The following is a 27,645-nucleotide window of genomic DNA, read 5'->3' as shown; positions in this document are numbered from 1 at the left end:
GTCCTTGTTGTCCGTATTTTTCTTTAAACATCTTTGGTTCGTTCTTGCTGTGTCTAGTTTCTAATTCCATTTTTGGTTCTTTTTAAAACACAGGAAAGGTTTCTTTTATACCTTGCTGGTGACAGTTTCGTTCGCGGCTGCGAACTTCCTCGTAGCTGACGCAGCGCGGGCAGCAGAGGACGTTGTCGCCCTCTGCTGCCCACGAATAAACGGAGTAGGAAGTGACGCCACCATCAGTGTCAGCTCTGAGGAAGTTCGCTGCTGCGAACGAAACTGTCAGCAGCAAGGTTTTGGGTAATTTTTACTTTTCCATAACCCTTGAACCTGAAATAAACACACACACAAAAGAGGATTTCATTGTACCCTGAGTCCCCAAAATAATCCAGAGTCGACACAGGGGAAACCCCCTCCGAGGCTGGCCCCACGTCACTCCCCTGAGTCCTCAGTTTCCCAGGGGTTTTATTGACCAACAGGACGGAGAAGGCGGGCCTTCTCAAGTTACATACAGGTACACCCATCTTCTAGGGTTACCATGGTTACCACATTCCAGGGATCCGGCCTCAGGCATTACAAAGTTCACAGGAGCATGTCACTCCACACAGACAAAGATTCACAGACCAAGCAACATGAACATTTAATAAAAATACCTAACACAAGGTATAAAAGAAACCTTTTCTGTGTTTTAAAAAATAACCAACAATGCAGTTAGTGTGTATATGTTTTGCTCAATTTGAATCTTTGAAGTATTTCTGGGTTTCTTGTTTTTCACTTTTTAATCTTATTTACTCTTTATTCTTTATTTTTTTACTCTCCTCTTTGCTCCTGTTGTGACTTCAACTGCTGCTGTGACTAACATTTCCCCACTGAGGGACAGTAAGAGAATATTCTATTCTGTAATGATCTTACTGTCTGAATGAGGCCTTAAATGGCCCTCCTGTATTGGGTGTCCTGGCTCAGAGTGGGAAAAGATGAGGAGCTCCCCATAAGGAAGAGGCGCTGCAGTGTTTCCAGGGAGAAGGAGGTCCTAATTACCCTCCTCATCCTGGGTCGGGGTGGAAAATGGACTAGAAGCATCAATCAGCTGACCGATTCACGTCAGATCTCCCATACCTAGTTAGTTTAATGTAAAAAACAACCAGCATGTGTAACCAAACATTAGCCAATCTTCTGAGGTTGTCCACAAACTTTCTGTATGAAGAAAAGCATCGCCTCTGATGCCAACGAAGCAGGCAGAGATGTTCTCCAACACAAGCACGGAGGAGCATTTATCCAAGTCCACAGGAGATGCGATTAAGAGGTGAAACTGGAAGTCTAATGATATTACGCTGCATCAGGCAGAGATCTTCACGAGGACCTTATGATGTCATCAGAGTAAATGAGTCTCGTTGAAAGAAGTCTGCATCAGTTCATCTGCTGCTGCTACCTAATGATGCATGAAATCAAAAAATATCTGTTTCAGCGAGCGCTCACGTATGCATGTGTTTTGTGCCTGGTTACCATGGCAACAAACAATCCATCCTGGTATCAAAGTGTGTAGGAGGGCAACAGGAGGGGGTCTCTGTTAGGCGTGTTTAGATGCCTGCATCTAAACACCGATGTAGGTGTGAGATCTGTGTGTGATATTTTTATCTGTGTGTGTGTGTGTGTGTGTGTGTGTGTGTGTGTGTGTGTGTGTGTGTGTGTGTTTGTGTGTGACAACAGGATGTACAGACGAACTTCCAACATGGCTGGACTGAACTACCCCCCCACAGCTCTGGCAGCTCTGAAGGTAAAGCTGCACACAAACCCCGGCCACAAAAGTCTGAGACGGTTTAAACTTTCCTGACGTCGAGGTTATGGACCGGTAAGGAAAAGACTGGTAGGAAGAAAAAAGCAAACGGAGACATAAAAGAGAGATGGAAAGGAAACGCAACAATCTGATAAAAGGAGGAGAACAGCAAAGAAAGGAAAGGAGTTCAGTGTTAGCGAGAACAAGAGGAAGATGGACAAAGAGAGAGGTGAGAGAAAAGAAAAGAATAGGAGAGGGTGGAGATGGAGGAAGCTGAGATAAAGATAAACGTGGGAATAAAATAAACTAAAAAGAGAAAAGTAAGAAAAAGAAAGCAAGAGTTGCTGATGTAAAGGATGGAGCGCTGCATAAGGCAGGAATCTGGGAGGTGGTGGAGGAGGGGGTAGGTCATGATGGATGCTCTGTCCACGGAGCTTCCTGTCTCAGACTAGTATCATATTACTCATGAAGGGACCGACTTCAGATGTAAATATTCATTAGGACATGTTAACTATTATTAATGTAAGCGCTGCTGCATCTCATGAGGATGCTGCCCCCTGCTGGTAGCTCTAACACTGAACGTCATTTTCTGTTGCAGGAAGTGGATCAGTGGTCCTTTGATGTTTTTGCCTTCCATGAGGCCACAGGAGAACACGCCCTCAAGTTCTTAGTGTATGACCTGCTGACCCGCTATGACCTCATCAACAGGTTCAGGGTACACATGCTTTGAGTTGTTAGCAGCTGTGAATGCAGTGGATGAAGGTTTCTTTCAAGAACATGAAATCAAACAGGAAATGTTAACATGAGCTCAGCAGGTTAATCATCAAAGTCGAGAAGACTGTTATTGCCTGTTCTGTATGTTATTACTACTAAGAATGATTTTAAATGTTAAACAGAGAAGAAAAGACTTGAGAATAAAGAAGCATTGAAACAACAATGAAACCAGATAAAATAAACAGACTTTTAAAAAATTTGGAAATAAAAACAAAGAAAAGCAGCATCTAGCAGCACAACGAGCACACCTGCACCAACGCTCCAGCACCAGTACAGGTGAGGGGTGTGTTTGGAGGCTTTTTAGATCCTTTACCTTTCATTTTAATACCAGTGATCCTATAAAAGTTCTCACGTTCATACAGAATCCTGACATCTGCAGGAAAGCTCAGAAACAGCTGTTACAGTGCTAGCATTAGCTTTGGTACGTGATAAACTCCTGATGACTTCACATGAATTTTATTCTGATAGACCCCCATCACCCACCAGTCCACTCACCAGCTGTCACTCCATCTCTGAGCTCACCTGCAGCTTCCACCTACCTGCTTGTTGCTCCTCAGCACTCATGATCAGTCCCTCTGAAACATGAATGCAAAGGCAGCAGTGTGACCTGTAGCTGTTTACTTACTGATCTACACTTATTTATTATGCTGATATTTTATCATTAATAATCTTCATTTCTTCTTCTGTCTTCAAGTAAAGATTGTAATCCCAGCTTGAGCTCAGATGATGGATTACTGGTATTGAACAGATGCAGATGAACAGTCCTGCAGTAAATACCAACGCTGTAAAGGTTCTGATGTTCAGTCGTCCTAATCCAGCACCGGTTATCCTGGAGGACACATGGTGTTACCATGGTGATGCTGAGAGTGTAACATGCTCCAGCAGGTCACTGAAGCCAGCATCAGGTGGTTTCACTGAAAAATATAAAACTCATGTTCATGATCACATTTGACTTTACTGATGCTGCTTCCTGTCACATGACCTACATCTGTAACTATACTAGCAGCGGCGTATCAGAATCAAACCAGCTTTTCTCTAGTTGAGATGGTTTAGTAACGAGTTAGTGCGAGTTACAGAGCTGCAGGGACTTACTTAACCCTTTAGGTACCAAAGTTGCAAAATTGTGACAAGCGTCATTGCTAGGTTTAATGAGCCAAGGCTGTTAGTATGATCCCTTGTGAAGTTATAACTTTACACCAGAGGATAGTGGAGATGTGTAAGTTCACTGTTAGCAACACTTTAGGGTATGTTTCAATTTGAAATTTTCAGAGTTTTATGGACTTTGAAAACCACCTCCAGTCGGGAGGGTCCCAGTGGAGGAGAGCAGGAGATGAGCGGAGCACACAGATGGCGATTATAGAGGAAATACTTGCAATGCTGACAACGTTCTTTGACTGGTAACTCTGATTCTGAAGAGGATTGTTCACCCTGTGATGAAGAGTTTCACTCGTCCAGGGAGAAAGTGACGTTGCAGATGTGCGCAGCAGCAGAGTCTGTGTGCTTCATTTTCAAGCTACAACCTTTTGAAATTGTTGACAGAATTTAATATTTTCTCAAAGGGTTAAAGCCTCCTCTTTACACACGGAGAATTTACACAATTCTAAACATAGATTTAAAAATGCACAGAATAAAGCTGAATCCGACAGAAATAGGCCCGTTCAAACTCACTAAAGCAGGCCTCTAACAATAAACTAACCAGTAAAAACTATGACCAGCCGGTTAGCACGATAAATGAACTGAAACGAGCTACATGAAAAATCATTGTTGACTTACTTCAGTTCGAAGCAGTGAGCTAAAGCTTTGCAAAGTCAAAATGTTTAAATTTCAACAACTTACCGGAGGAACAAATTTCTGAAACACAGAACATGGTTCAGTGGTGGAACTATTGGTGTCTAAAACTATCAGGAGCTCCATGGCCAACATTACTCCCGCATTCAATTCTTTCTATTGAAGCCTATGGGAATGTCCAAACTCTGTATTTCAAAGGTTCCGTTACTTCCAATTGAAAACTTTCCAGTAGGGTGAACGGACTGCCTGTACATTGATCCATTCTTAGACCAGGGATTCAGGAGAAGAAGCAATGCATGTCTAACACTGGTGATGGCAAAGACCCCAGACTATTGGCTTACAGGAAAACCAAGAGATATGTCCAGAGAAGCTGTCCAGACTGGCGATTGTAGGTAATTTTAATATTCACATTGATGATCCCTCAGACCACTTAGCCATGACCTTCTCCAGCCTCATGGACTCCTTCAGCTTTACCCAGCATGTTTCTGGCCCCACACACACCAGGGGACATGCTCTAGACCTTGTTTTTACCCTGAGTCTAAATGCTGACAGTGTTTGTCCTGAGGACGTTTATATTTCTAATCACCATTGCGTTTTCTTTAGCTTGTCAGTTTCTGCGTTCCCACCTCCTGCTTGCCGTCTGGTTAGTTCTTGTTTTCTTAATGAGAGCACAGCTGGCACATTTTCTTCTGCTTTGATCCACCCTGGTGTAATGGTGGCCTGAAATATAAACGTCCTCAGGACAAACACTGTCAGCATTTAGACTCAGGGTAAAATCAAGGTCTAGAGTGTGCCCCCTGTGTGGGGCCAGAAACATGCTGGGTAAAGCTGAAGGAGTCCATAAGGCTGGAGAAATTCATGGCAAAGTGATCAGAGGGATCATCAACGTGGATGTTAAAGTCACCAACAATCACCAGTCTGGACAGCTTCACAGTGGAGGATAGAAAGTCACTAAACTCCTGAAGGAAAGAACCGTTTGGACCAGGTGGACGATAGACCACAGCACAGTAGAACGGGTCCTTACGCCCGACTTTAATCAGCTGCAGTTCAAAGGAAGCAAAGTGACCAGAGGTTGTAGAGCTACATGGAAACTAGAAGATCACGCCGATGTTAACTAGATAAACCACACTTTAAGAGAAGTCTTATTCTCACCTGGATTTCTGCTCGTTTACCTCTTTTCCTCCGACGTTTTCCCGGTACCGGATAAACATCACTGGAGGCACCCTGGTTGGAATTGTCGATTGGCTCCGGGCCAGTGCGCCACTCAGGTAAACAAACAGGGAGGTATGTCCTCGGTGCATCTTGGGCAATCGTGAACGAACGGAAGGACAAAAGAGTCTGGCAATAATAGGAGATGGTAGCAGGGACACTACTGAAGAGGATTGCAGACAGGAGCAAGGTGAAAAAGAGGAGGTTAGTGGAGAAAAGTTTGAAAAAGTGGCCGATGACTGCGGCTAAGCCAAGCACAGGCGCAGTCTTGTGTTTGGCGGACATCTCTGCACCTTCGGAACTACAGATTACATCCTGCCCCCATCCACTCGACTGGTAGTCCTCCAAAGCAACCTGGAACAGGAAGTCCAGCTTTGCCATTCTCTTTTGCTTACACAAGTTAAGCTTAACTAGTCAATGACTGCAGATAAAATGATGATTTGGTGTCTTGTTGACGATATTCAATTCAATTCAATTCAAGTTTATTTATGTAGCGCCAAATCACGACAAGAGTTGTCTCAAGGACCTTCACACAGTAAACATTCCAATACAGGTCAGTTCATGAAGCCAATCAGAAAAAAGTTTCCTATATAAGGAACCCAGCAGGTTGCATCGAGTCACTGACTAGAGTCAGTGTCTCAACAGCAATCCTCATATTAAGCAATCATGCAGCGACAGTGGAGAGGAGTGGCAGTGTTCAAGTCATATTATATTAAAATAAGGTTGAAGATATATCCTTGTTCTCGACCTCTTGATCAGCTGATCTGTGTCTATTCTGCCTCGGCCCCACAATGCCTTGATGCAGCCCTGGGTGTGGGAGTGAGTTTTGAAGGAGATCTGAATTGTAATAAAAATATAAATATTACATGCTTATAAATGATTCCTTTATAAAGGTAACATGTTTAGTGGGATAAATCTACCTGCATTTCCCTTTTCAAGCTCTTTGTTTTGTTTTCTTGTTTTTTATTTGACTATTTTGCTGTCCTGTCTCTCTTCTTGCTGTTCAAACCCTGTGTGCCGGGTTCATCCCCGGCAATGAATATGTGTGTTTTCACTTAAACATATTTGCCAAATGATTTGTGCAATAATCAGGTTTTTATTTTACTTCCACAAAAGTCAAATTCTGGGTTTGACGTTACAGAAAATGGGGACGGCTTGCCATCAGATTTAAGTGCCATCACTCATTATTTGAAACTAACATTATTTGCTTGAATGAATGAGACCACGATGTGAACGCAAGCAGGGACAGCAGTCATGAAGCACCTGTTTATATACAGTACAGTGCATCACCACTGTGATTGCTTGGCTGGTTGTCATGCTTCATTTCCACCAGTAGATGTCGCTATACTAACACCACTCCTGTCTTCAGATCCCAGTTCAGGCCCTGGTGCAGTTTGTTGAGGCTCTGGAGAGCGGCTACAGTAAACACAGGAACCCCTACCACAACCTGATCCACGCCGCTGATGTCACTCAGACCGCCCACTTCCTGATGCTACACACTGGACTGATGGTACCAGACACACACACACACACACACACACACACACACACACACACACACACACACACACACACACACACACACACACACACACTCACACACACACACACACACACACACACACACACACACACACACACACACACACACATTGTGAGACCTATCAGTCCCTTTAAACACAAACTAACAGAATAATGTGACTTTGGTCTCTAAAGCGATGGTGCAAAGCGATCTGATCAGATGTGTGTGTGTGTGTGTGTGTGTGTGTGTGTGTGTGTGTGTGTGTGTGTGTGTGTAGCACTGGCTCAGTGAACTGGAGATCCTAGCAATGGTTTTTGCTGCAGCGATCCATGACTTTGAGCACACAGGAACCACCAACAACTTCCACATCCACACCAGGTCAGAAGAGCCTTTATTATAACACAGATGTAATATATTATTACTTCTGCTGCCTTCAGCCCAATAAAGAAAGACAAAGGGGGAGGGCGACGGATTCCTGCTGACCTCTGATTGGGCACTGGATCTGTCTCTCAGGTCAGAAGTGGCTATTTTGTACAATGACAGGTCGGTGTTGGAGAACCACCATGTCAGCGCCGCCTATAAGCTGATGGCAGAGGAGGACATGAACATCCTGGTTAACCTGAACAAAGACGACTGGAGGTATGATGTTTATTGTGTGTGTGTTGAAACTATCTGCAACGTTTAGCTGCCTCACCTGCTGCATGGACCAGTGGTATCTGCTCCTGGGAGAAAAGCTGGAGCACAAGTTCTAGCCTGGACTGTTTCATACTTTAAAGAGCAAGTCACCCCCAAATAAACTTTTTTTTGCTGATAAACTAAATAAACGAGTGTCTAATCGTGCTGCAGACACGTGTAGTCAATAATTTGGCACTTCAGTGCATCTTAGTTAAAATTTAAACATTCTGCCTAAAACTGTCGGTGTTGTGCCGTTGTCAGGTAAAAACTCTGCACTGTATTTTAATTTAAATCTGCCACCGCTATTGGCTAAGAGGTATGCTATGATGTAAACTGGTACATTATGATGTCACAATGCTGTCGTGAGCCTGTATGTGTGTGTATTTGTTAGCAGCTCCGCCCTCTCGGTCTGCCAGGCAACAGCATTTGTTGCATTTTTCAAACATGAAGTGAGTGGAGTTAAGCCTGGTTTATGCTTCTCCGTCAGCTCCGCAAGGGACAGACACGCATGGATTGACGGAAGCGTTTTGCTCTTTTACTTCTCCGTCTCCTGGAGAGTGTTGCAAAGCAATTGCCCGGCAGGACAACAGAGGGCGTAGCGCTGTTCTGTGGTATCCTGTCATGTATCGGTCCAAGATCGTGTGTTTATATTGTGTTTTTGTATGTATAAGAGGCTTTTAACACGGACATATTTGTCTCTCATTCTCCCACCGCTTCATGCGCTCCCCACCTCTAAACCCATGTTTCCTGTCATTTCCGTCCACAAATAAAACACTTACTGCGCATCTTTTCACTCCTCCAGTCACGGGAGAATTAAACGTTCACATTTTTAGAGTTTTTTCGCGAGGTATTCTTCAAGCTTCTCCGTGTCTGCCGCTAGTTAAACTCTGCTCTCTTTGCAATGGCGGCGCTGTAAACAACAGCGGCGTCCTGACCAATCACAAGCTTGCGTAATCCGTCTCGTTCGACGGATGTTTAAAAAAGTGGGCTTGACTCCGTACGTAATTGCGCGCCTGCCGGAGCCCTACGCAAGAACGGATAATGGCGTTGCGTGTCTCCGCACTGACGCAGACGGAGAAGCATAAATCAGGCTTTAGACTCTGGTAGGGGGTGACTTGCTCTTTAAGTCACTGATCCATGAGGAGCTGATGGTTCCCATGCAGTCAGCAACAAACCCAGAGAGAACCACCCCAGAGTTCTGGTTTCCTCAAAGTGTTCTGCTTTAGTGTTTCTAGGTGTATCAGTCAGCTGTTTCCATGGTTACCATTTTTTAATTACGGCATTCTAGATGTTTCAAAGGTTTTTGTTGACTTAAAGAGTCTGTATCTCCAGCGTCGATCCACATCCTGACTAATGGAGCTCCTTCTTCATCATCATTGCTGTGTTTGTGCTTGTTCTCCTGCCTCTGGAGGATGGACTACGGGTTCTCAGTAAGATTAAGATGTTTCTTGGACTTGGACCAAGCATTTTCAGTTCCTGATTAACTTCTACCCTTCTGGTCCGGTGCTCCTTCAAGCTTGACGAGACATTGTTCACCACCAAATAGAAGAATAAACCATTTTTAGCGCATCTCAAGATAATAATCACGAGGTGCTTCACAAGAATAATAAAATAAAAGTAAAATGAATACAAATTAATTCAATAAATCACAATTAAAAAATGGGGAAAAAATGGAAAATTTTTGATAAAAAATGTGAATAATCGCTGGATCCCGAAAAAGATAAAAATGAAAGAAACAGCAGCCTGAAGAGAAGCTGAGGATGAACAGAAGGTCCCAGCAAAGCCTGAACTGGTGAGTTTAAAGGAGACCACTGAGTCCACTGATCTCAGGGGGAGAGAGGTCCAGACCAGTAGGCTTTGATCACTGGACCTCAGGGACCTGCTGGGGGTGTAGGGACTAAGAAGATCACCAATGTAAGATGGTGCTTGTCCATGTAAGGCCCTATAGACCAGAACCAGGATCTTGAAATGAACCCTGATGTTGACCCCTAGGGGTATGGCAGGGACAGGACAAATGCACTATAATTCATTTATTTGGTTTCTAACCAATAAAATCAATAACAATAATTTCAACATTAACCCTCATATGTTCTGGTGCACATGACCTTATAACACCACCAAGAGTGCTCCGCAGCACCAGCTAACCTATAATTACACTTTACCGGTTTCCACCTTCACAGGTTGTAAAAATCACTTCCCAAAATGTCTGGAATTTGGACATTCCTGTTCGTCTCCTCCAAACTCTTCCATAACTTATCACCACAAACTGAAACAACGTGTTTTAGGTTGTTCTAACCAAGCTGACCAAGAGAGTCTCTGACTTTGGGAACCAGCTTGTCTGGAGCACAGATGAGGATCTCAGTCTTATCTTCATTCAGCTGTAGAAAGCTCCCACCATTCAGGTTTTGATAGAGTCTAAGCAGGTGTGTAACAGCTGCAGCTTAGACATCTCATGGGGCTTAAAGGAGATGTACAGTTGGATGTCATCTGCATAAAGATGGTAGGAGATTCCTTTAAAGGAGTCATCACCTCTTACTACCATCAACATCTACATCATTATAGTCTCTTAGGTCATTAAAAACATGCTTTCTGACCCTTTTTTTGTAAAGGACTATTTTCTGGCAAGACCATACATGATATTTCAGCTGTGTCCTTTTTTCCCTATTAATAGCTATCTTTCTGTGGTACACGAGGCTTGGCTACTAGCATCTAGTGCTAAGTGGAGGTAGCTTGTCCGAATCCCTGTTCCGCGTACGAAGTTCTATCACCTAAGGGTTTACGTTATGTCTGTAAATACTGTTCATGCCTCGCTCTGTAAGGTTTCCTGTAAATCCCCTTGTTTAGCAGGGTTCCTACTTCAGCTGTCTTGGTGTTGTTGGCAGTTGTGTGCATGAGCCCAGTGTCCCAGCATTCACACCCAGTAGAGTATTAAGACTTCTGCCTTACCATTTGAATTACAGGCCCAGTTTCTCTGTGTTGGAGTGGGCCCTCTTTCTACACAAATCCTAGATGCCATCTTTGCCTTATATTGCCCCACATTTATAAAGCACTCTGGCTTAAAATCATTAGCACAGACACTAAGACCAGTGGGGAGGGTTTCGGGAACAGCCCCATTAAAATAAAATTACTCCACCGGTCCTTGGTAGCTTGGTCTGACTTTGGTAGAACAAAAACATTTATGTTCTCTCCATTTCAGTAATGGTGGCCCTGGAATGCATTTGAGGGGGAGAGGGGCAGTGCACGCTGTAGCAATGTTTTTCTGTGCTGTCCACATAGGCTTATACCCTGCCTTTGTAAAGGCATCTAGCCTGAGAACTCAAAATATTGTTTCATTATTTTTTGGTGCGCATGCTCTTGGGCTAGTTGAAGAAGCCAAGAGTAAACAAACGATCTAATGTGAAACTTCGGCTTCTTGCCAGTGAAAAACCATTAGGAATCCATTATATACATTTGTTCAAGTGGAAAAGTAAAAATTTCAGGTGACGATTCCTTTAAAAAAGCTCAGCATGCGCTGAAGAGGAAAGAGAGAAGGAACACTCAAACACAGAGGAGAACCACTCCAGAGCAGTTCCTGATAAGCCTACCCAGACCCTTGGAGATCCAAAGTTGGGACACTCCCAGAGGCTTCAACGTGGAAGTAACGTTGACCATGGAGCTTCAGACAGTTCCACCAATGAGCGCTGTTCATTCTCGTGTTTCAGAGCTTTTTCCTGCGGTAAGTCGATGAAATGACAACATTTGGGTGTTGTGAAGCGTTAGCTCACTGTCTCCAATCAACAGTCGTGATTTTTCTTGAAGCCAGCTTTAGTTCTTTTATCGTACTAACCAGCTGGTGGTAGTTTTAACTGCAGCTAGCTTATTGTTAGCGGCCTGTTTTAGTGGGTTAAACCACTCTATTTCTGTCTGATTCAGCTTTTAACTCATTCAGAGCAGTTTTAAATATTTTTCTTTAGAGCTGTGTAAACTATTCAGAGATGTTTGAGTTCAAAATAAATTCTATTAAGACACAATAATGTCTGTGTGTAAAGATCAGAGTGGTAGAGGAGCAGCAGCTCTGTAACTCGCTCTAACTCGATACTAAACCATCTCAACTAGAGAAAAGCTGGTTTGATTCTGAGACGCCGCTGCTAGTTTAGTTACAGAAGTAGGTCATGTGACAGGAAGCAGCATCAGTAAAGTCAAATGTGATCATGAACATGAGTTTTTACATTTTTCAGTGAAACCACCTGATGCTGGCTTCAGCGACCTGCTGGAGCATGTTACACTCTAAGCATCACCATGGTAACACCATGCGTCCGATAACCGGTGCTGGATCAGGACGTCTGAACATCAGAACCTTTACATCTGTCTCATGCAGTCCTATATGTGTAACACACACACACACACACACACACACACACACACACACACACACACACACACACACACACACACACACACACACACACACACACACACACACACACACACACACACAAGGGATGTGAGTGGATGGGGTGAGAGAAACCTGAAAAGCTTGAGCATTTTCACCAATTTCACTAATTTACGTGTGTTTCTTGGCCCTGTGGGGCATGTTTTTTTTATTGTCCTCACAATTTACTCACTGTAAGCTGCCATTTGCCGTCAGTATCTCCACTGGTGCATGTGCAGCGCTGACTTCCTTTCGGTTTCCTCTGTTGGTGCCGCCATTTTAAACGTTGTCGCGCATCAATCCTGCCCTTTTCTGCCCTCTTCTCAGGAGCACCAGAGCCTTCTCCACAGAGATCCACAAACAAAGCCAGCCTATAGAGAACTCTGCAGATGTGTGAAGTGAACCTGGTCTTTCAGTACATAATGTTGGAATGTACCACAACCTCTCCGGGACCCTTTCACAATAAAGAGAGAGAGCACCATCTAAAAATAAAATGTCCAAATAAAATGTGACTAAGTCACATGATGTGGAAGATATTGAAAATACACAGATTGACATTAATAAAACTGTTAATAACTATATGTATAATCTAACAGAACGACCCGGGGGTGCTGGTTTCTTTTCTGTGGTCTGTCAGTGAGCAGCTGTGAGCGGCAGCAACACCTACAGATGATCAGACCTGCTGCATCAGCGTCACAACCTGCTGAAACATTAGAAACCAGGATGAACATCGGTCAGAGTTACTACCTAAAACTATCTTCAGCGTAGTTTCTTCTTGCTGTTCATGGTGATGATGTAGATGTTTCAAAAACTTCTACATCTCCATATCTGTTCTGTCTCCTGTTTAGAACATCTGAGAACATAGACATTAGATTTTCAAACACTCAGGTTTATGTGAACCTGAGAGAATCAGCACCCGTGTCATCGACGAGCGGTTGTTTATTTCTAATGTTATTATTTATGTTGTCGTTTACAGCTAGCTCAACATGTTCTTGTATTGCATGTTCGCTGTCTCTATGTAACCAGTGAGTTTTGCTCTCCTTAATTAAATCTGCTGCTCAGTCTTCACTTACAGGGTTTATTAATGTTTATTAATAAGTATTGTCCTTTATGCAGTATGAGAATAACCATTAGCAATGCTACTGTGCTCTTATTCACTGTCATTTTATTAAACATGGTATTTCTTAATCCTCAATATTAATTAATTATGTATTTAACTGTCTATTATCTCAGTAATGGAAAATAGTAGAGTGAGGTGGGCTAAATAAATTGCTTTAAAAGCTATTTATTTCTATTATCATTACTTGTGACCAATAGCTGTAATCCTCTATTAATTATAGAATATCACCTTGCTTGGTCTTAGGATGATTAATTGGAAGGTTCTAGGATTATTTTAATTATTAAGGGATCGTTCACGCCTCGTTTATGATTCAAGAACCAGTCAGGGTTTACAAACAAATAAGAATTTATTTTACATACAAATAAGACTTGACAAATGGTTTAAACTGTTATCCTGTGAGTGGATGGAACTAAAAGATGGGTGTCTGAAAACTATGTGTGAATATGAGATGATGAATCAGAATCTCCGTATCTTCAGAGAGGTGCGTTCTGGATAAAAGAATTTGGTTTGCAGATAAGCTATGAGCTGTTATTTATCAAACTGCATACAGACGCTGTCTGTGTGTCTACATTACCGTAGAGGCACCCTCTTGGATCCGAAAATCAGAGTGGTCGGATGACCGCTGGCACCGAAGGGCTGTAGAGTACCGAGGTGCCGTCCTTTCAGTCCTAGAGATGTGTCTCAGGTCACGACAGATGGATGGAAACCACGCGTCTTAAAATAACTCTGAAGGGGTTTGAGTCAGCTTTGTTCTGCAGGAAAATTATCTTGTTGTTCATCTTCGAAGGTGCAAAAAGCTTTAAGGTTTTGACAGTGTGTCAAAATCTTTCTGAGCTAGAGATCTGCTAAGAGATGGCCAGTCTCCAGCTTTCTCTCCCGACTGACGAGAAAGCAGAGCGGCTGGTTTATATACCCGCTGTTATCTATGACCAAACTTACCAAGAATCTCAGAAACGCACGCTCTGAGACGCAGAGTCTCTGAGTCTAGGGACAAGGTTAGTTATGTGTCATGCAATACTTAATTTTAACCTTACTCTCTGTCTGGTGTAAAGATGACCTCATCCTGTAAACTCTACTAAAACATTGAGTACAGATTAATGAACATTTCATTGCTTAATTATACATGGCAATATGTAATGATTTTTAATCATAAAATCTTCTTTCTTCAGTGATTATTTTGAATTATAAAATGAATACTTTATTTATGAAATCTTCTTTCTTCTGGGAATAAAGATGTATCTAAAACAGTTCTCTTGTGAAGAACCTTGGGGAAAGGAATGCTACTGTTCATCTTTATTATCTGATGAAGCTGTGCTCAGCTGATGAAGTCATCTGATTAAACTGCTGAGTTGTGCAGACTCACAGACTCCCGACAAGGGAGGATACAGCAGACATGTAGTAGTCAGGGTTATTTGCTCTGGTTGCATATGACCTTTGGGATCTTTAAAATCAGTCCGTTTCGTGACATTACACTTAGTCCTTTGGGACAGATTCACCTACAGGTATGTTTGTTACCATTTTACTTTTCTGTAATTTAGTCTGACAGTTTCAGAGTTTCAACTGTTTGTTTTATATTTTAATGTTTAACACTATTTTCAGTCTCTCATCCCTCTGAAGTGGATCTATGCACTTAACACCAGAGTCCATAAAACACTCCTAATGTTCAAAGAAGTTATCACAACACCACCGGTCTTAACTGTCAGGTCAAAGGTCAAAATAAAAATACCAGCACCTGAGAAAATACAAGCCAAGACGGTCCAGTCCCCAGGAACTCCACAGACACATCACCTGAGGAAAGGATCTAGTAACACCTGTACACCTCTCGGTCACATCTCAGAACAGGTCCAGTTCTGTCACGTCCATTATGAGTTCAAACATGAAATTATGTATGACAACAAGCCTAAAACCACCGCTGAATGGTTAGTCTAATGAATAGAAACCGAACAAAAAGAAACACCTAGGGAACTAACCATGACGTCTAATAGTTTATATAGATAGACTTTGTTGTTCATAATCAATCAATCAAAGCTTTATTTATAAAGCGCCTTCCGCGACCCTGTCGGGAAGCCCACGGCGCTGAACATGGTACATGAGAAATGCGAAACATGATGAATAAGTCTAAAATAAAAGCAATTCAAATAGTGCAAAAAAGGTAAAACATTAAAGTAGAAAACAAATATGTGAAATAAGAGATAAAGAGACCAATGAAAACAGGGAATTAAAATCAACATAAGAGAAGGCCTAACTCAAACAAGTTCAGGGAACGCCATGCAGAGGAGGTGGGTTTTTAGGTGACTCTTAAAGGCTGGCAGAGACGGGGACAGCCTAAATGAGGGTGGCAGCTGGTTCCAGAGTGACAGGGCTAGGACTGAGAAAGCCCGGTCCCCGCGAGTACGACACCTAGAACGAGAGACAGCGAGCACAGATAATGGCTCCATTTACAAATAAAAGCAGCTAATTGTCAGTGATTGAGTTGTGATTTTCAAACCAAGGAGCCATTTGGCTACCTCTGGTAGAGCTGATGGGGTCAGAAAATCCTGGTAGCTCTAGTGATAAGGGGATTAAGCTTGGTTTATGCTTGACGCAACTACTTTCCGCTTGGTGATGCGGCTCGCGGATGGAACGCGCTTCACAACTTGCAGCGTTTATGGTTCATGCGGCTTGTCTCTACAGTGAGCCAATATTCTCCCAAACTGTAGGGGGCAGCATGGAGCTCTACGGCATGCATCCAACACTAAACCATAGTAGAAGTAAAAATTACTGTTGTTTACAACATGGCATTCCAGCATTTTTTAACAGCGTCCTCGTCTTTTCCGACAGTGCGAGCTATTTCTCTCCAAGAATTATTAACAACATGTTGATCACATGATCTTTGAGAGTTGAATCATACAAATGTCTGTATTTACGAACCTCTGCCATACTAGTTCTTGCCAGTCCGCCATGTTTTTCCGCATCCGACCATCCGTGTGGTTAGAAAATTTCCTAGGTGCACGGTGCGGAAAGTTTGGGCCGTGCGGAGGAGGGGCGTGGTTGTTAAAATGACGCAATTTTGCCGCGCGGAGCCGTGCGAACCTCGCAGGTGCGTCAAGCATAAACCAACCTTTAGTGTGAGCTGTTGAAGCAGATACGACTACTGTCACCAAAATGATTTACTGAGGACGATTCTCTGTTGAAAATCAGAAACCAGCATTACTCCATCTTCTTTACGAGTACTCCTTAATCCAGCAAAGCTGACAAGGCTTGACCAAATTCATGCACTGTCGCCACTGGCCTAAATTGATAATTGATAATATGATAGCAACCATATATTACTGTGCATTATTTCATTTGAGTAAGCATTACACATCCCAGCCCAATGTTTTGTTTACCAGGGCACAGGGATCGCTATCATCATCTGGGTGATGAAATATTTTTCCTGCATACCCCCTGTAATGCGCTCACGGACCACTAGGGGTACGTGTACCCCTGGTTGGAAATCATTGCACTAACTGATTAACTGACTTGTTAGATGATGGCTCGTCTAATCTGGTCATTTAATTTTGTATCTATGATTGACAGGGAGCTGAGGTCTCTGGTGATAGAGATGGTGATGTCCACAGACATGTCCTGTCACTTCCAGCAGATCAAGACGATGAGGAACACCCTGACACAGACTAACAGGTCAGTACTTCAGAATCAGAAGATTTTTTATTGCTGTTGTCATTGAACGCAGCTCACTGACTAGGAACTTGTTTCGGTGTTGAGGTGCAACATGAACACAAAAAAAAAAAACACATAGTAGGTAATAAATGATGAGTAATATGTGCAATTAGCAGCAGGATAAACAGTGCAAACATACTATTACAGTGACTAGTATGTAATGTGCATGTTAATATCACCGAGTGTTCATGAGACAGACAGCAGAGGAGTAGAAACTGTTTTTGTGACGAGAGGTTTTGGTCCTGATGGATCGTAACCTCTTGCCAGACGGAAACGTCTAGAACAGGGGTGTCAAACTGAGTGGCAGCCAACTTCAGGATGTGATTCAAGTTCTTGTGTGAGCCTTGAGTGCAGCTTTGTTTTATTTATACTCATTACAGAGAAAACTTGCTCACAATGATAAGTTTATTTTCACTCTACATTGTAAAGTATGAAAATAAAGTTTACACAACCATCTCGTGGGCCGGATTTAACCTGCTTGTGGGCCGGATCCGGCCCGCGGGCCGCATGTTTGACACCCCTGGTCTAGAATGAATAAAAACAAGATTTTGTGTCTAATTGAACCTATAAAACATTAAGTTTGTTTATCAGAAATGTACAGTCCACTCTGTCCCTTCTGCATGGACCAGGCTGCATGAAAACTGGAAATTAACCCAGTTTATCTCCGTGAATTCATTTAAAACCAGACTAAGAAACCTAGAGACGGATTCCCTGTGTTGTAACTGCCTTCTGTAACTTAGTACTTAACACGTTTGTGTAACAGAAAAATTTGTAACTTTAGCTGCCTTTAAATTAGGATTTTAATCTCAGTTGGACCTTCCTGGTGAAATAAAGAATAAATAAACAGTTAACATTGTTTACACATATGCATTTAGAACATTTACAACAAACACTGTTGTTTCAGAAGTATGGTAGCAAACATGCCAGCAGTGCATTGTAAACACTTGGTGATAATGAGGTTATTGATTCACAACAAAAGACAACAGACACCTTACCGGTCCAGAGTTTAACTGTTTGTGTCTCGTTTGGTTTGAAGTAAAATAAATAAAAAATCCTCCGACCGTTTAATCCTCATCCTCCGCAGTTCCACGTTACAGCACTGAGCTAACTGCTAACAACATTAGCACTCTACAAGCTATTTGCAGTGAGGACAAGTGAAAACAGTATCAAACTGTTTACCTGCTGTTTTTGTAGCTGCGTTACTAAGCTGTTCAATAAAACGCCATAAAAACCTTCAGTAAACCCTTACCTGTCATGCTGTGAGTATGGGGTAGGTTAGGACCCAAGAGGCAGAATCAAGGAGACACGTTGCAGGGGTTGGAATAAACGTAAAATTCTTTATTAGGAGCGATTGTCCAAAAGTAAATCCAAAAGGCAGGAAGCCAAAACCGAAAATCCAAAAATCCTAGTATGAAAAAAAAACAAAAAAACAAGAGACCTAGAGACAAAGAGCTCACTTAAAGAGCTGACCTGGAGACCTATAGTGACAACGCTGACACAATGGACCAACAACACATTGAAACGCAAACAGGGTTTTATACACGGGGGCAGGATGATTGGGAGATGAGCTGCAGGTGCATGGGAAGAGAGAAACCTGGGTAAATCAATCTACTAATCAGGGAGAGGAAACTAAGCTGAGGAGGGGAAATAAAATATGACCTATGAATAATAACCAAACCTAAAGACTAGAAGAACAAGATAAATAACTAATGATCTAAGGAGGAAAGGAGAACTAATAAACCGGTGGGGAAGGGCCAAGAAGAAAACCTGAACCTAAGAAACTAAAAGAATAAAAACTAAAAACTAAAGAATAAGTGAACATGGGAAAACCTGATGGGAGCTGGAGACCGAAAGGGGCACGGAAACCTAAGGGGAGAACCTGGAGTGGGGCTGGGGAACACAAGGAGGCACATGGAACCTAGAGGGGGGCTGGAGAACACATGAGGGGGACACAGGATGCATACCATGACATTACCTGTGATGAGGTATTCACTGCTAACTGTAGTATTTACTGTTTCTGCTCATCATGCAGCCGGAGATTATGGTCCGCTATTCCATCTTCGTTCAGTATGTTTCAGTAAGTCCTTTGTGGCGCACTACTTTCGGGACACGAAAAAAAAGTTTGTTTTTGCCAGATCGCACAGGATTTGGGTATTTTTACACCCAGTCAACCAAGTAAATAAAGCCTGGGGCAAATTGGACGAGAACGCACCTGTGATTTTGAGAAGTCAAGCGGTCACACACCGCGCGCCGCACCGCTGAGCGCTTCTTGGAAGGTCACGATTGTCACGACCTCACGCGGGACTTGAGAACAGGAAGCAGGGAGGATGGGATGTCTGATTGGCTGGGGACAGGCGAGGAGGATGCTGGGTTTGTTCCTGAACTGAACCTATTGAAGAACTTGTTCAGTTCATTGGCTCTGTCCAGGCTGCCATCTGTGCAATCCTTCCTCTGCTTGAAGCCTGTGATCTTCTTCATCCCTGACCAGACATCTCTGATATTGTTCCTCTGTAGTTTGTTCTCCAGCTTCTTCCTGTATGCCTCCTTGCTGTCTCTGATCTTGATCTTCAGTTGCTTCTGTATACTCCTCAATAATTCCCTGTCTCCCTCCTTGAAGGCTCTTTTTTTCTCATTAAGCAGATTCTTCAGTTCACTGGTGATCCAGGGTTTGTAATTAGCGAAGCATCTCACTGTTCTGGTGGGTATGATGTAGTCCACACAGAAGTTTATATAGTCAGTGACACATCCAGTCATGGCATTGATGTCCTCTTTATATCCTTGGCAGAGAGTCATCCAATCTGTGGTCTCAAAACAACCTTGCAGGGCTTCTTCAGCGTCCTGTGACCATTTTCTCACAGTTCTTCTTGTCACAGGTTGCCTCTGAACAAGTGGTTTGTATTCTGAGCAGAGAAAAACAAGATTGTGATCTGACTGTCCCAGAGGAGGTCTTGTTTTGGACATGCATGCATTCTTTACATTTGCATAACACAAATCCAATGTCTTGTTTTCTCTGGTGGTGCAGCTGACAAACTGATGAAATGTTGGAAGTGTAGCAGAGAGCGAGGCATGATTAAAATCACCAGATGTAGCCACAAATGCATTTGGGTGCTGGGTTTGTAGCTTAGTGACAATGGAAATGATGACATCACATGCATTTCCAGCAATGGCTGAAGGTGGAATATAAACGGTTGCCAAGACAACACTGGTGAACTCTCTTGGCAAATAATATGGGCGACAACTTACTGTCAAGAGTTCAACATCAGAGCTGCAGAGACTTCACTGTAACATGACATGGATGGCACCATCTGTTGTTGACAAGCACTGCCACTCCACCTCCTTTTCTTTTCCCGCTCCTCTTCAGATCTCTGTCTGCTCGTACAGTCAGGAATCCTGGCAGAGAGACGCTGGAATTGGGGATATGGTCCTGCAGCCACGTCTCAGTGAAACACATTACACTACACTGCCGATACTCTGGCTGAGTCCTTGAAAGGGCTTAGAGTTCATCCATCTTGTTGGCCAGTGATCTCACATTTCCCATTATGATTGATGGAAGAGATGGATTGAATTTCCTCTTTCTCTGTCTCTGTTTTGCTCCCGCTCTGCATCCACGCTTCTTGCGTTTTAGCTCATTTGGGATTTGTGGCTTCAGTTGAGGTATTATTTCAGCCTTTCCAATGTTAATCAGCTGCTCCCGATTGTAAACCAGCTTGTAGCCATGGTTACGCATCATAACTAATGCTCAAAAAGTGAAAAAAGGTCCGTGTGCACGTGTGTGGGAGGTCTTGTTTTGTGTGAAAACGAAGCAGTACAAGTGATAATGCTGCAGGATTTCATAATTGTGTCCTTCTCAGCAGCAGCACTGCAGGTGCTCTCCATGTCCAACATGTGCGTAAGCCAGGTCCTTAGTCAACTTAAAGTTTTCTTTCATGAATCGCAAAGTTTGCGTGGAAAGTTGCTTACGCAATTTTCCAACCCCATTTTGTGGGTAAGCAAGCTTGATAAATGAGGTCCCAGGAGTACAGCAGTACTTGAGCTTGCAAACTTCAGATGTTCTGCTGAGATGTTATCTGAGCCTGGTGCCTTGTTGTTAGACATGTGTGCTTTGGCTTGTCGCACCTCACAAGGAGTGATAATCACTGCTTCCCTGCTAGTAACATTTCCTGCCTTGTATGGCTCACCTTTGACACAGTTATACAAGTCAAAGTAGTGTTGTCTCCATAACTGCTATAATATCAGCCCCAGAGACTCCCTTTATGGCACTGGGTAGTGCAGTATTAGTCCTGTTCAGAGTCTTCACCTCATTCCAGAAGCCCCTCACATTATTAGATAAAAGCTTTTCAGCCATAGAGTCCACTCTCAAGTTCTGTTCATGTTTAACAATGAAGCAAATGGCATATTTATACCTTGCTCTGGTAAGCTTTTAATATTCCAGGACCGACCCTGCTCTGGGTCTTCCTGAAGAAGAAGAAGAAGAAGAAGAAGAAGAAGAAGAAGAAGAAGAAGAAGAAGAAGAAGAAGAAGAAGAAGAAGAAGAAGAAGAAGAAGAAGAAGAAGAAGAAGAAGAAGAAGAAGAAGAAGAAGAAGAAGAAGAAGAAGAAGAAGAAGAAGAAAATATAATTTCTATAGCGCCTCTCAAGATAAAAATCACGAGGCGCTTCACAAAACCAAAAAATGTAAAAATATAAAAAAGCATTTAGAAAATGTTTAAAAATATATTTAAAATGAGCAAAAATAGACAATTGTGATTAAAAATGTTAAGAAAGAGAGAGAGAGTGAATAGGAAAGAGGGAAATCTGTGGATCCTGAGGAAGGTGGAATAGGTGGGGAGAGCAGAATAAAGAGAGAGTGGTGAAGAAGGTCACACAAAAGCCAGCTTGAACAAGTGAGTCTTCAGCTGCTTTTTAAAGGAGACCACTGAGTCCACTGATCTCAGGCTCAGGGGAAGAGAGTTCCAGAGTCTGGGGGCCACAGCAGCAAATGATCTGTCACCTTTGACCTTTAGCCTGGTGCGCTGCACAACCAGTAGGCTTTGATCAACGGACCTCAGGGACCTGCTGGGGGTGTAGGGACTAAGAAGATCACCAATGTAAGCTGGTGCTTGTCCATGTAAGGCCCTATAGACCAGAACCAGGATCTTGAAATGAACCCTGAAGTTGACTGGCAGCCAGTGAAGCTGGAGGAGAAGCGGGGTGATGTGGGTGTGTTTGGAGGACTTGGTCAGAAGCTGAGCACAGGTGTTCTGAACCACCTGCAGACGGTTCCTGCTTGGACCTATGCCTGATGTGCTAGCTTAGCTTCTGCTTGATGTGTCGCCACATACTTGTTCCATCCTGGCTTGATGTTTTTAGTCTTCACACGTGTAAAGTATGGGCTACTGCAATCATAAATAGCATCAATAATACCTTCATATGTTGTACAGAGGTCCTTATTGTGAGCTATATCATTACAGTTGAGATCTGTACACATAATTACATGTATGGGTATATGTACATTACTCAAAGTGGTATCAGATTTCAAGCAATATGCCTCAAGATCCTTTAGTGAGAGTTTGGACCATTCCATCCTAACTTTGTAGCCCTTGTTTACTTTTGTAATTACCTCTGGAAGACCTCCCACTTCCAGCTGCATTAAAAGCGGCACATGATCAGACACAGAGTAGATGTACATGATCTGCATGGATTTAAATCCAGCATGGACGTCAGCAGTACTGGTGCAATGATCCAGCCATGACGTGGTGTTCCATGCTTCACTTATATAAGTAAATCTGTCAGGTGGTAGCAATAGCTGGCTATACTCTAAAGATAAATATTTAAAACTGCTCTGAATGAGTTAAAAGCTTAATCAGACAGAAATAGGGTGGTTTAACCCACTAAAACAGGCCGCTAACAATAAGCTAGCTGCAGTTAAAACTACCACCTGCCGGTTAGCACAATAAAATAATTAAAACTGGCTACAACAAAAACCACAACTGACTTATGTTGTTTGGAGACAGTGAGCTAACGCTTCACAACGCCCAAATGTTGTAATTTCATCGACTTACCGAAAGAAAAAAAGCTCTGAAACGTAAGAATGAGCAGCACTCAAAGGTGGAACTGTCTGAAGCTCCATGGCCAATGTTACTTCCATGTTGAAGCCTATGGGAGTGTCCCAACTCTGGATCTCCAAGGGTCTTGTGGAACCGTCTCTATGCTGCATTCATGTCAGCTGGGTTTTATGGTGACTACAGCTCATTGTGCTGTACTGAAACAGGTTTTTTCTGTTCCTTCAGTGTCGACAAAGTGAAGGTTTTGTCTCTGATGCTTCATGCTGCAGACATTAGTCACCCCGCCAAAGCCTGGCCCCTGCACTACCACTGGACTCACAGCCTGATGGAGGAGTTCTTCAGACAGGTGCGTATGTCCACCCTTCTATCTGTGCGAGGATCCTTATCGCTGCTGGAGCGTGTGCACACACACACACACACACACACACACACACACACACACACACACACACACACACACACACACACACACACACACACACACACACACACACACACACACACACACACACACACACAGCAACATGTTTCAGCCTAAGTGTTGCATGTGGCTCCAGGCCAGTCCAGTTGGATTTTGTTTTCAGCTGTTAAAGTGAACAAAGCTAACGTTCTGATGCTAACAGTAGCTGGACAATAACTAGCTTTGTAAACAAAACCGCTATGAAGCCTGATTTTACTTCTCCGTCTGCGTAGGTGCAAAGACACACAACGCTATTATGCATCGGCACAAGGGCTCTCTGACGTGACGGAGACATGCCCCAAATTTAAACATCCGTTGAAAGTGACAGAGAACGCAAGCTTGTGATTGGTCAGGATGCCGCTTTCTGTATATTCGTCACCAGCACCGTTGTAGCTCCATTTAAAAGTAAACAGATATTTAGCGGCAGACGCAGAACAGATTGAAGAACTCATCGCAGAAAAAGTTAGAAATATGAACATTTCTTTGAACATCTTAGGTGTGTTCTTACTGTGTCGTATTTGTAATTCCATGCTGTCGTTCTTTTTTAAAACACAGAACAGTTTTGTTACCCGTTTTCCCGCTACGTTTCGTCTGCGGCTGCAGAATTCCTCAGGCTGACGCTGATGGTGGCGTCACATCCTTCTCCGTTTATCCGCGGGCAGCAGAGGGCGACAACGTCTTCTGCTGCCCGCTCTCCTCTCTCCGACGATGCAGTCCCATGCGTGGTCCAACGTGTAAACTCCATCGTCCCTGTTCATGATCCCACATCCACGTCTCATTATCTCTATAGCTTCTTTTATCCATCTTTTGTATTTTTGTTGTTCTGCGTTTATGATCCTTGTGTTGTCCCAGTCCATTATACGGTTTTCTCTTGTGCAGTGATCTGTTACGGCTGACTTCTTTATTGTGCTTTCTGCTTCTTCTTTTGCTGCTCTTGTGTGTTTTTGACTTGTTTCTTTCTCACACTCCTTTCTATGTTCTATTGTTCATGTGTTGAGTTGGCGTCCGGTTTCTCCTATGTATGTTTGCATGGGATTTCGTAAACGACTCCACATTTAAGTCCAGCTGGTATTTTGTCTTTTGGGTGTACTAGTCTGTTTCTAACTGTTGTGAATGGTTTTGTTGGTGTGTTTATGTTGTTTTTTCGTTGTTGCTCTTATTTTTTCTGTTATGCCTTTGATGTATGGTAGGGTTATCACTGGTTTTGGTTCTTGTCTTTCTGGGTTTCTGGTTCTTTGCTTTGGTTGTTCTTTTCTTTCTGTTTTTGTTTGTTGTTTTCCTTTGTTTATTGCCCATGTCGGGTATCCGCAGGTCTTTAAAGCGTGTTGTATGTGTTTGTCCTCTTGTTTACGGTCTCTTTCTTCTGTTATCATGTTTGCTTGGTGATATAATGCTCTGATTACTGACATTTTGTGTATGGTGAGGTGTTCTGATGTCCATAATAGATATTGGTCTGTGTGTGTTGGTTTCCTGTATGTGTTTATGTTTAGGGTCCCGTCGGTCTGCCTGCTTATTTTCATGTCCATAAATGCTATGCTGCCTTCTGTTTCTGACATAAGTGAACTTTATGCTGCCTGTGTCGTCAATGTTATTCAAGTGTTGTGTTAGTGTTTCTGTTTGTCCTTTTGGTATGATTTCCAGTATGTCGTCTACGTAGCGTTTCCATAGTTTTATTTTGCAGTTTGGGGGGGCAGTGGCTATGGCTTTTTGCTCTAGATCTTCCATGAAAAACTCGCACAGGGTGGCTGATAACGGGTTACCCATGGCGAAGCCTTCCAGTTGTTTGTATATTGTGTTGTCGTATGTGAAGTAAGTGGAGTTAGCTACCAGTCCTATCAGTTGTGCTATGTCATCTACTGTGAGGTTTGTTCTTTTGTGTAAAGTCTTGTCCTGTCTGATTCTGTTAACTACTATGTCTATGGTTTTTTGGGTTGGTGTGTTTGTGAACAGGGATGTGACGTCATGTGAGATGAGTATGTCGTTATCTCCTATTGTAATCTCCTTTAGTTCTTTTGCCAGTTCTATACTATTTTTGCAGTGTTGATCTGTGTTTCCTAATAACGGGCTGATCATTTTGCTGATTTATTTTGCCATGTTGTATGTTGGTGTACTGATGCTGTCTACTATTGGTCTAAGTGGGGTTTTTGTTTGTGTATTTTTGGCGTTCCATATATTCTTGGTGTTATGTTTGCTGTAGGAATCCAGTGTTTGTTCATTTTTTCTGTTATTTTGCCTTTTTCTTGTAGTGGCTTCAGTAATTTTTTCATGTTTTTCCTAATGTTTTCTGTTGGGTCTTTTTAAGTATTTTGTATGTATTTTAGTTCTCTAACATCAGTTTCATCTGTTGTTTATATTTTTTCTCTGTCCATAACTACTGTGGTTCTTCCTTTGTCTGCCGGTAGAATAATTATCTGTTCGCTTTTGGATAAAGCTGTCATGGCTGACTGTTCTTCTTTTGTAATATTGCTGTGTTGAATTTGGCTGTTCTTTAATATCCCAACTACGTTATTTCTAAGTTCTGCATCTTTCTCTCATCTGTGATCTGTTGACATGCTAGTTCTGTTGCTACAATGAATTCATCATATGGTATTTCTTTTGGTGTTACTGCAAAGTTTAAACCTTTCTTTGATATGCTCTCTTCTGCTTCTGTTAGTTCGTATTGTGAAATGTTACATACCCACGAGTTTGGTGTGGAGTTACTTTGTATTTGCCTCTTTTTCTTGTTTATGAGTTTGTTTAACTTCTATATGTGTCTTTATTTTACTTTTGTGAACTCTTTTTCCTGTTTTTCCATGTCCATGTCCTTTAATTTGTTCCTCCATTTGTTTATCGAGCTTGAAATTCCGTTTTAAGTCCAGGTGTCTTCTTTCCAGTTCGTCTTCTACTTGCTTCTGTTTGGTTGTGACGTTTCTTATCCTCTCCTTGAGCAGTGCTCTCTGTGCTCTATTATATTTTGTGCTGTCTTGGTCCGGATCGGTGTTTTCAGCTGTAGGCTTGTGGGTGTGATGTTTTCGTCCCGGTCTCTTAAACAGAAGCGAAGGTGGTTTCTTAGACATGCGCGTTTCTGGTGTAATCGCTCCAAATGGCGGAAGTCCTTCGTCCTTCGATAAACGGAGAAGGAAGTGACGACACCATCAGCGTCAGCCTGAGGAAGTCTGCAGCCGCAGACGAAACGTAGCGGGAAAACAGGTAACAAAACTGTTCTGTGTTTTAAAAAAGAACGACAGCATGGAATATGAACATTTATTCACTCGTGAGTGAGCGAGTACAAAATACGGAGAAAACGTGGACGGAAACGACGGGAAACATGGGTTTAGAGGTGGCGTCTGCATGAAGAGGTGGAGGAGAATGAAGGACAAATTTGTCTGCATTACAAAGTCTCTGAAACATAAAAACACATTAGTAAATACACTATTGGGGACCGGATACACAGTTACCACAGAATAGCGCTACGCCCTCTGTTGGCCTGGTGGGGAACTGCTTTGCAACGCTCAGCCGCCTGAACTGAAGTTCGAATGTGAAAGCGTTTCCGACCCTCCGTGTGTGTCTCTTCATTGTGGAGCTCACAGAGAAGTATGAACCAGGCTCTAGCCTTTAGTCAGTTCTGGTGGTAAAGCTCAGCGTTAAAGGCACGCTCATTAATTCTCTGTGGTTAAACCAAAAGTGAAACGTTCTTTTGGTGAGCTTTTGTCTTTTTAACACTTTGATGTAACTGCTGCAATGTCTCCTCAGGCAGAAAAGGCTAAATGTTTAATACCTGACAAGCATGTGTTTATCAGATCTACGGGGAACAACAAGGAAACCAGCTCATGTTCATGTCTTCCTGTTTCACAATCAGGGAGATAAAGAGGTGGAGCTCGGCCTCCCGTTTTCTCCTCTCTGTGACCGTAAAGCTACCATGATCGCCCAATCACAGATCGGTAAGAAGGGGAGGAGCCAGAGCATTCTGTGGTGTTTGTCATGCTGTACCCCCTCTTCAGTCACTCCAACCCTCTTATTTCAGGCTTCATAGACTTCATTGTTGAGCCAACCTTCACAGTTCTGGTGGACACAACAGAGAAAGTCATTTTTCCACTGATAGAAGAGGAGAGGAAGGCCAAAGAGACCGGGAACAGGAGGTCCAGGTACTGATCCACGGGAGGAGGGACTCTTGATTGGTAACAGCAGCCTCTGGAC

The 27,645-nt window shown here is 42.9% G+C and overlaps 1 protein-coding gene across 4 annotated transcripts in view; it reads left to right on the top strand.

The window, feature by feature from the left end:
* Window positions 1-27,645, top strand: part of pde1a (phosphodiesterase 1A, calmodulin-dependent) — a 98,024-nt gene that overhangs the window by 56,177 nt on the left and 14,202 nt on the right. For 3 of the 4 annotated variants that reach the window (XM_054746542.2, XM_054746540.2, XM_054746543.2), the window contains 9 exons: window positions 1,702-1,768; window positions 2,367-2,483; window positions 6,909-7,049; window positions 7,339-7,439; window positions 7,575-7,700; window positions 16,826-16,927; window positions 23,235-23,355; window positions 27,308-27,389; window positions 27,473-27,593. In XM_054746542.2, the coding sequence (XP_054602517.1) occupies window positions 1,702-1,768; window positions 2,367-2,483; window positions 6,909-7,049; window positions 7,339-7,439; window positions 7,575-7,700; window positions 16,826-16,927; window positions 23,235-23,355; window positions 27,308-27,389; window positions 27,473-27,593 (978 nt within the window). The remainder of the gene's footprint in view (window positions 1-1,701; window positions 1,769-2,366; window positions 2,484-6,908; window positions 7,050-7,338; window positions 7,440-7,574; window positions 7,701-16,825; window positions 16,928-23,234; window positions 23,356-27,307; window positions 27,390-27,472; window positions 27,594-27,645) is intronic. The other variant, XM_054746541.2, reaches the window with a different exon arrangement.

This window comes from Nothobranchius furzeri, chromosome 14 (assembly GCF_043380555.1).
Source record: "Nothobranchius furzeri strain GRZ-AD chromosome 14, NfurGRZ-RIMD1, whole genome shotgun sequence".
Lineage (NCBI taxonomy): Eukaryota > Metazoa > Chordata > Actinopteri > Cyprinodontiformes > Nothobranchiidae > Nothobranchius > Nothobranchius furzeri.
Note: the sequence above shows the minus strand (reverse complement) of the source record. Positions and strands in the feature narration are given on the sequence as shown.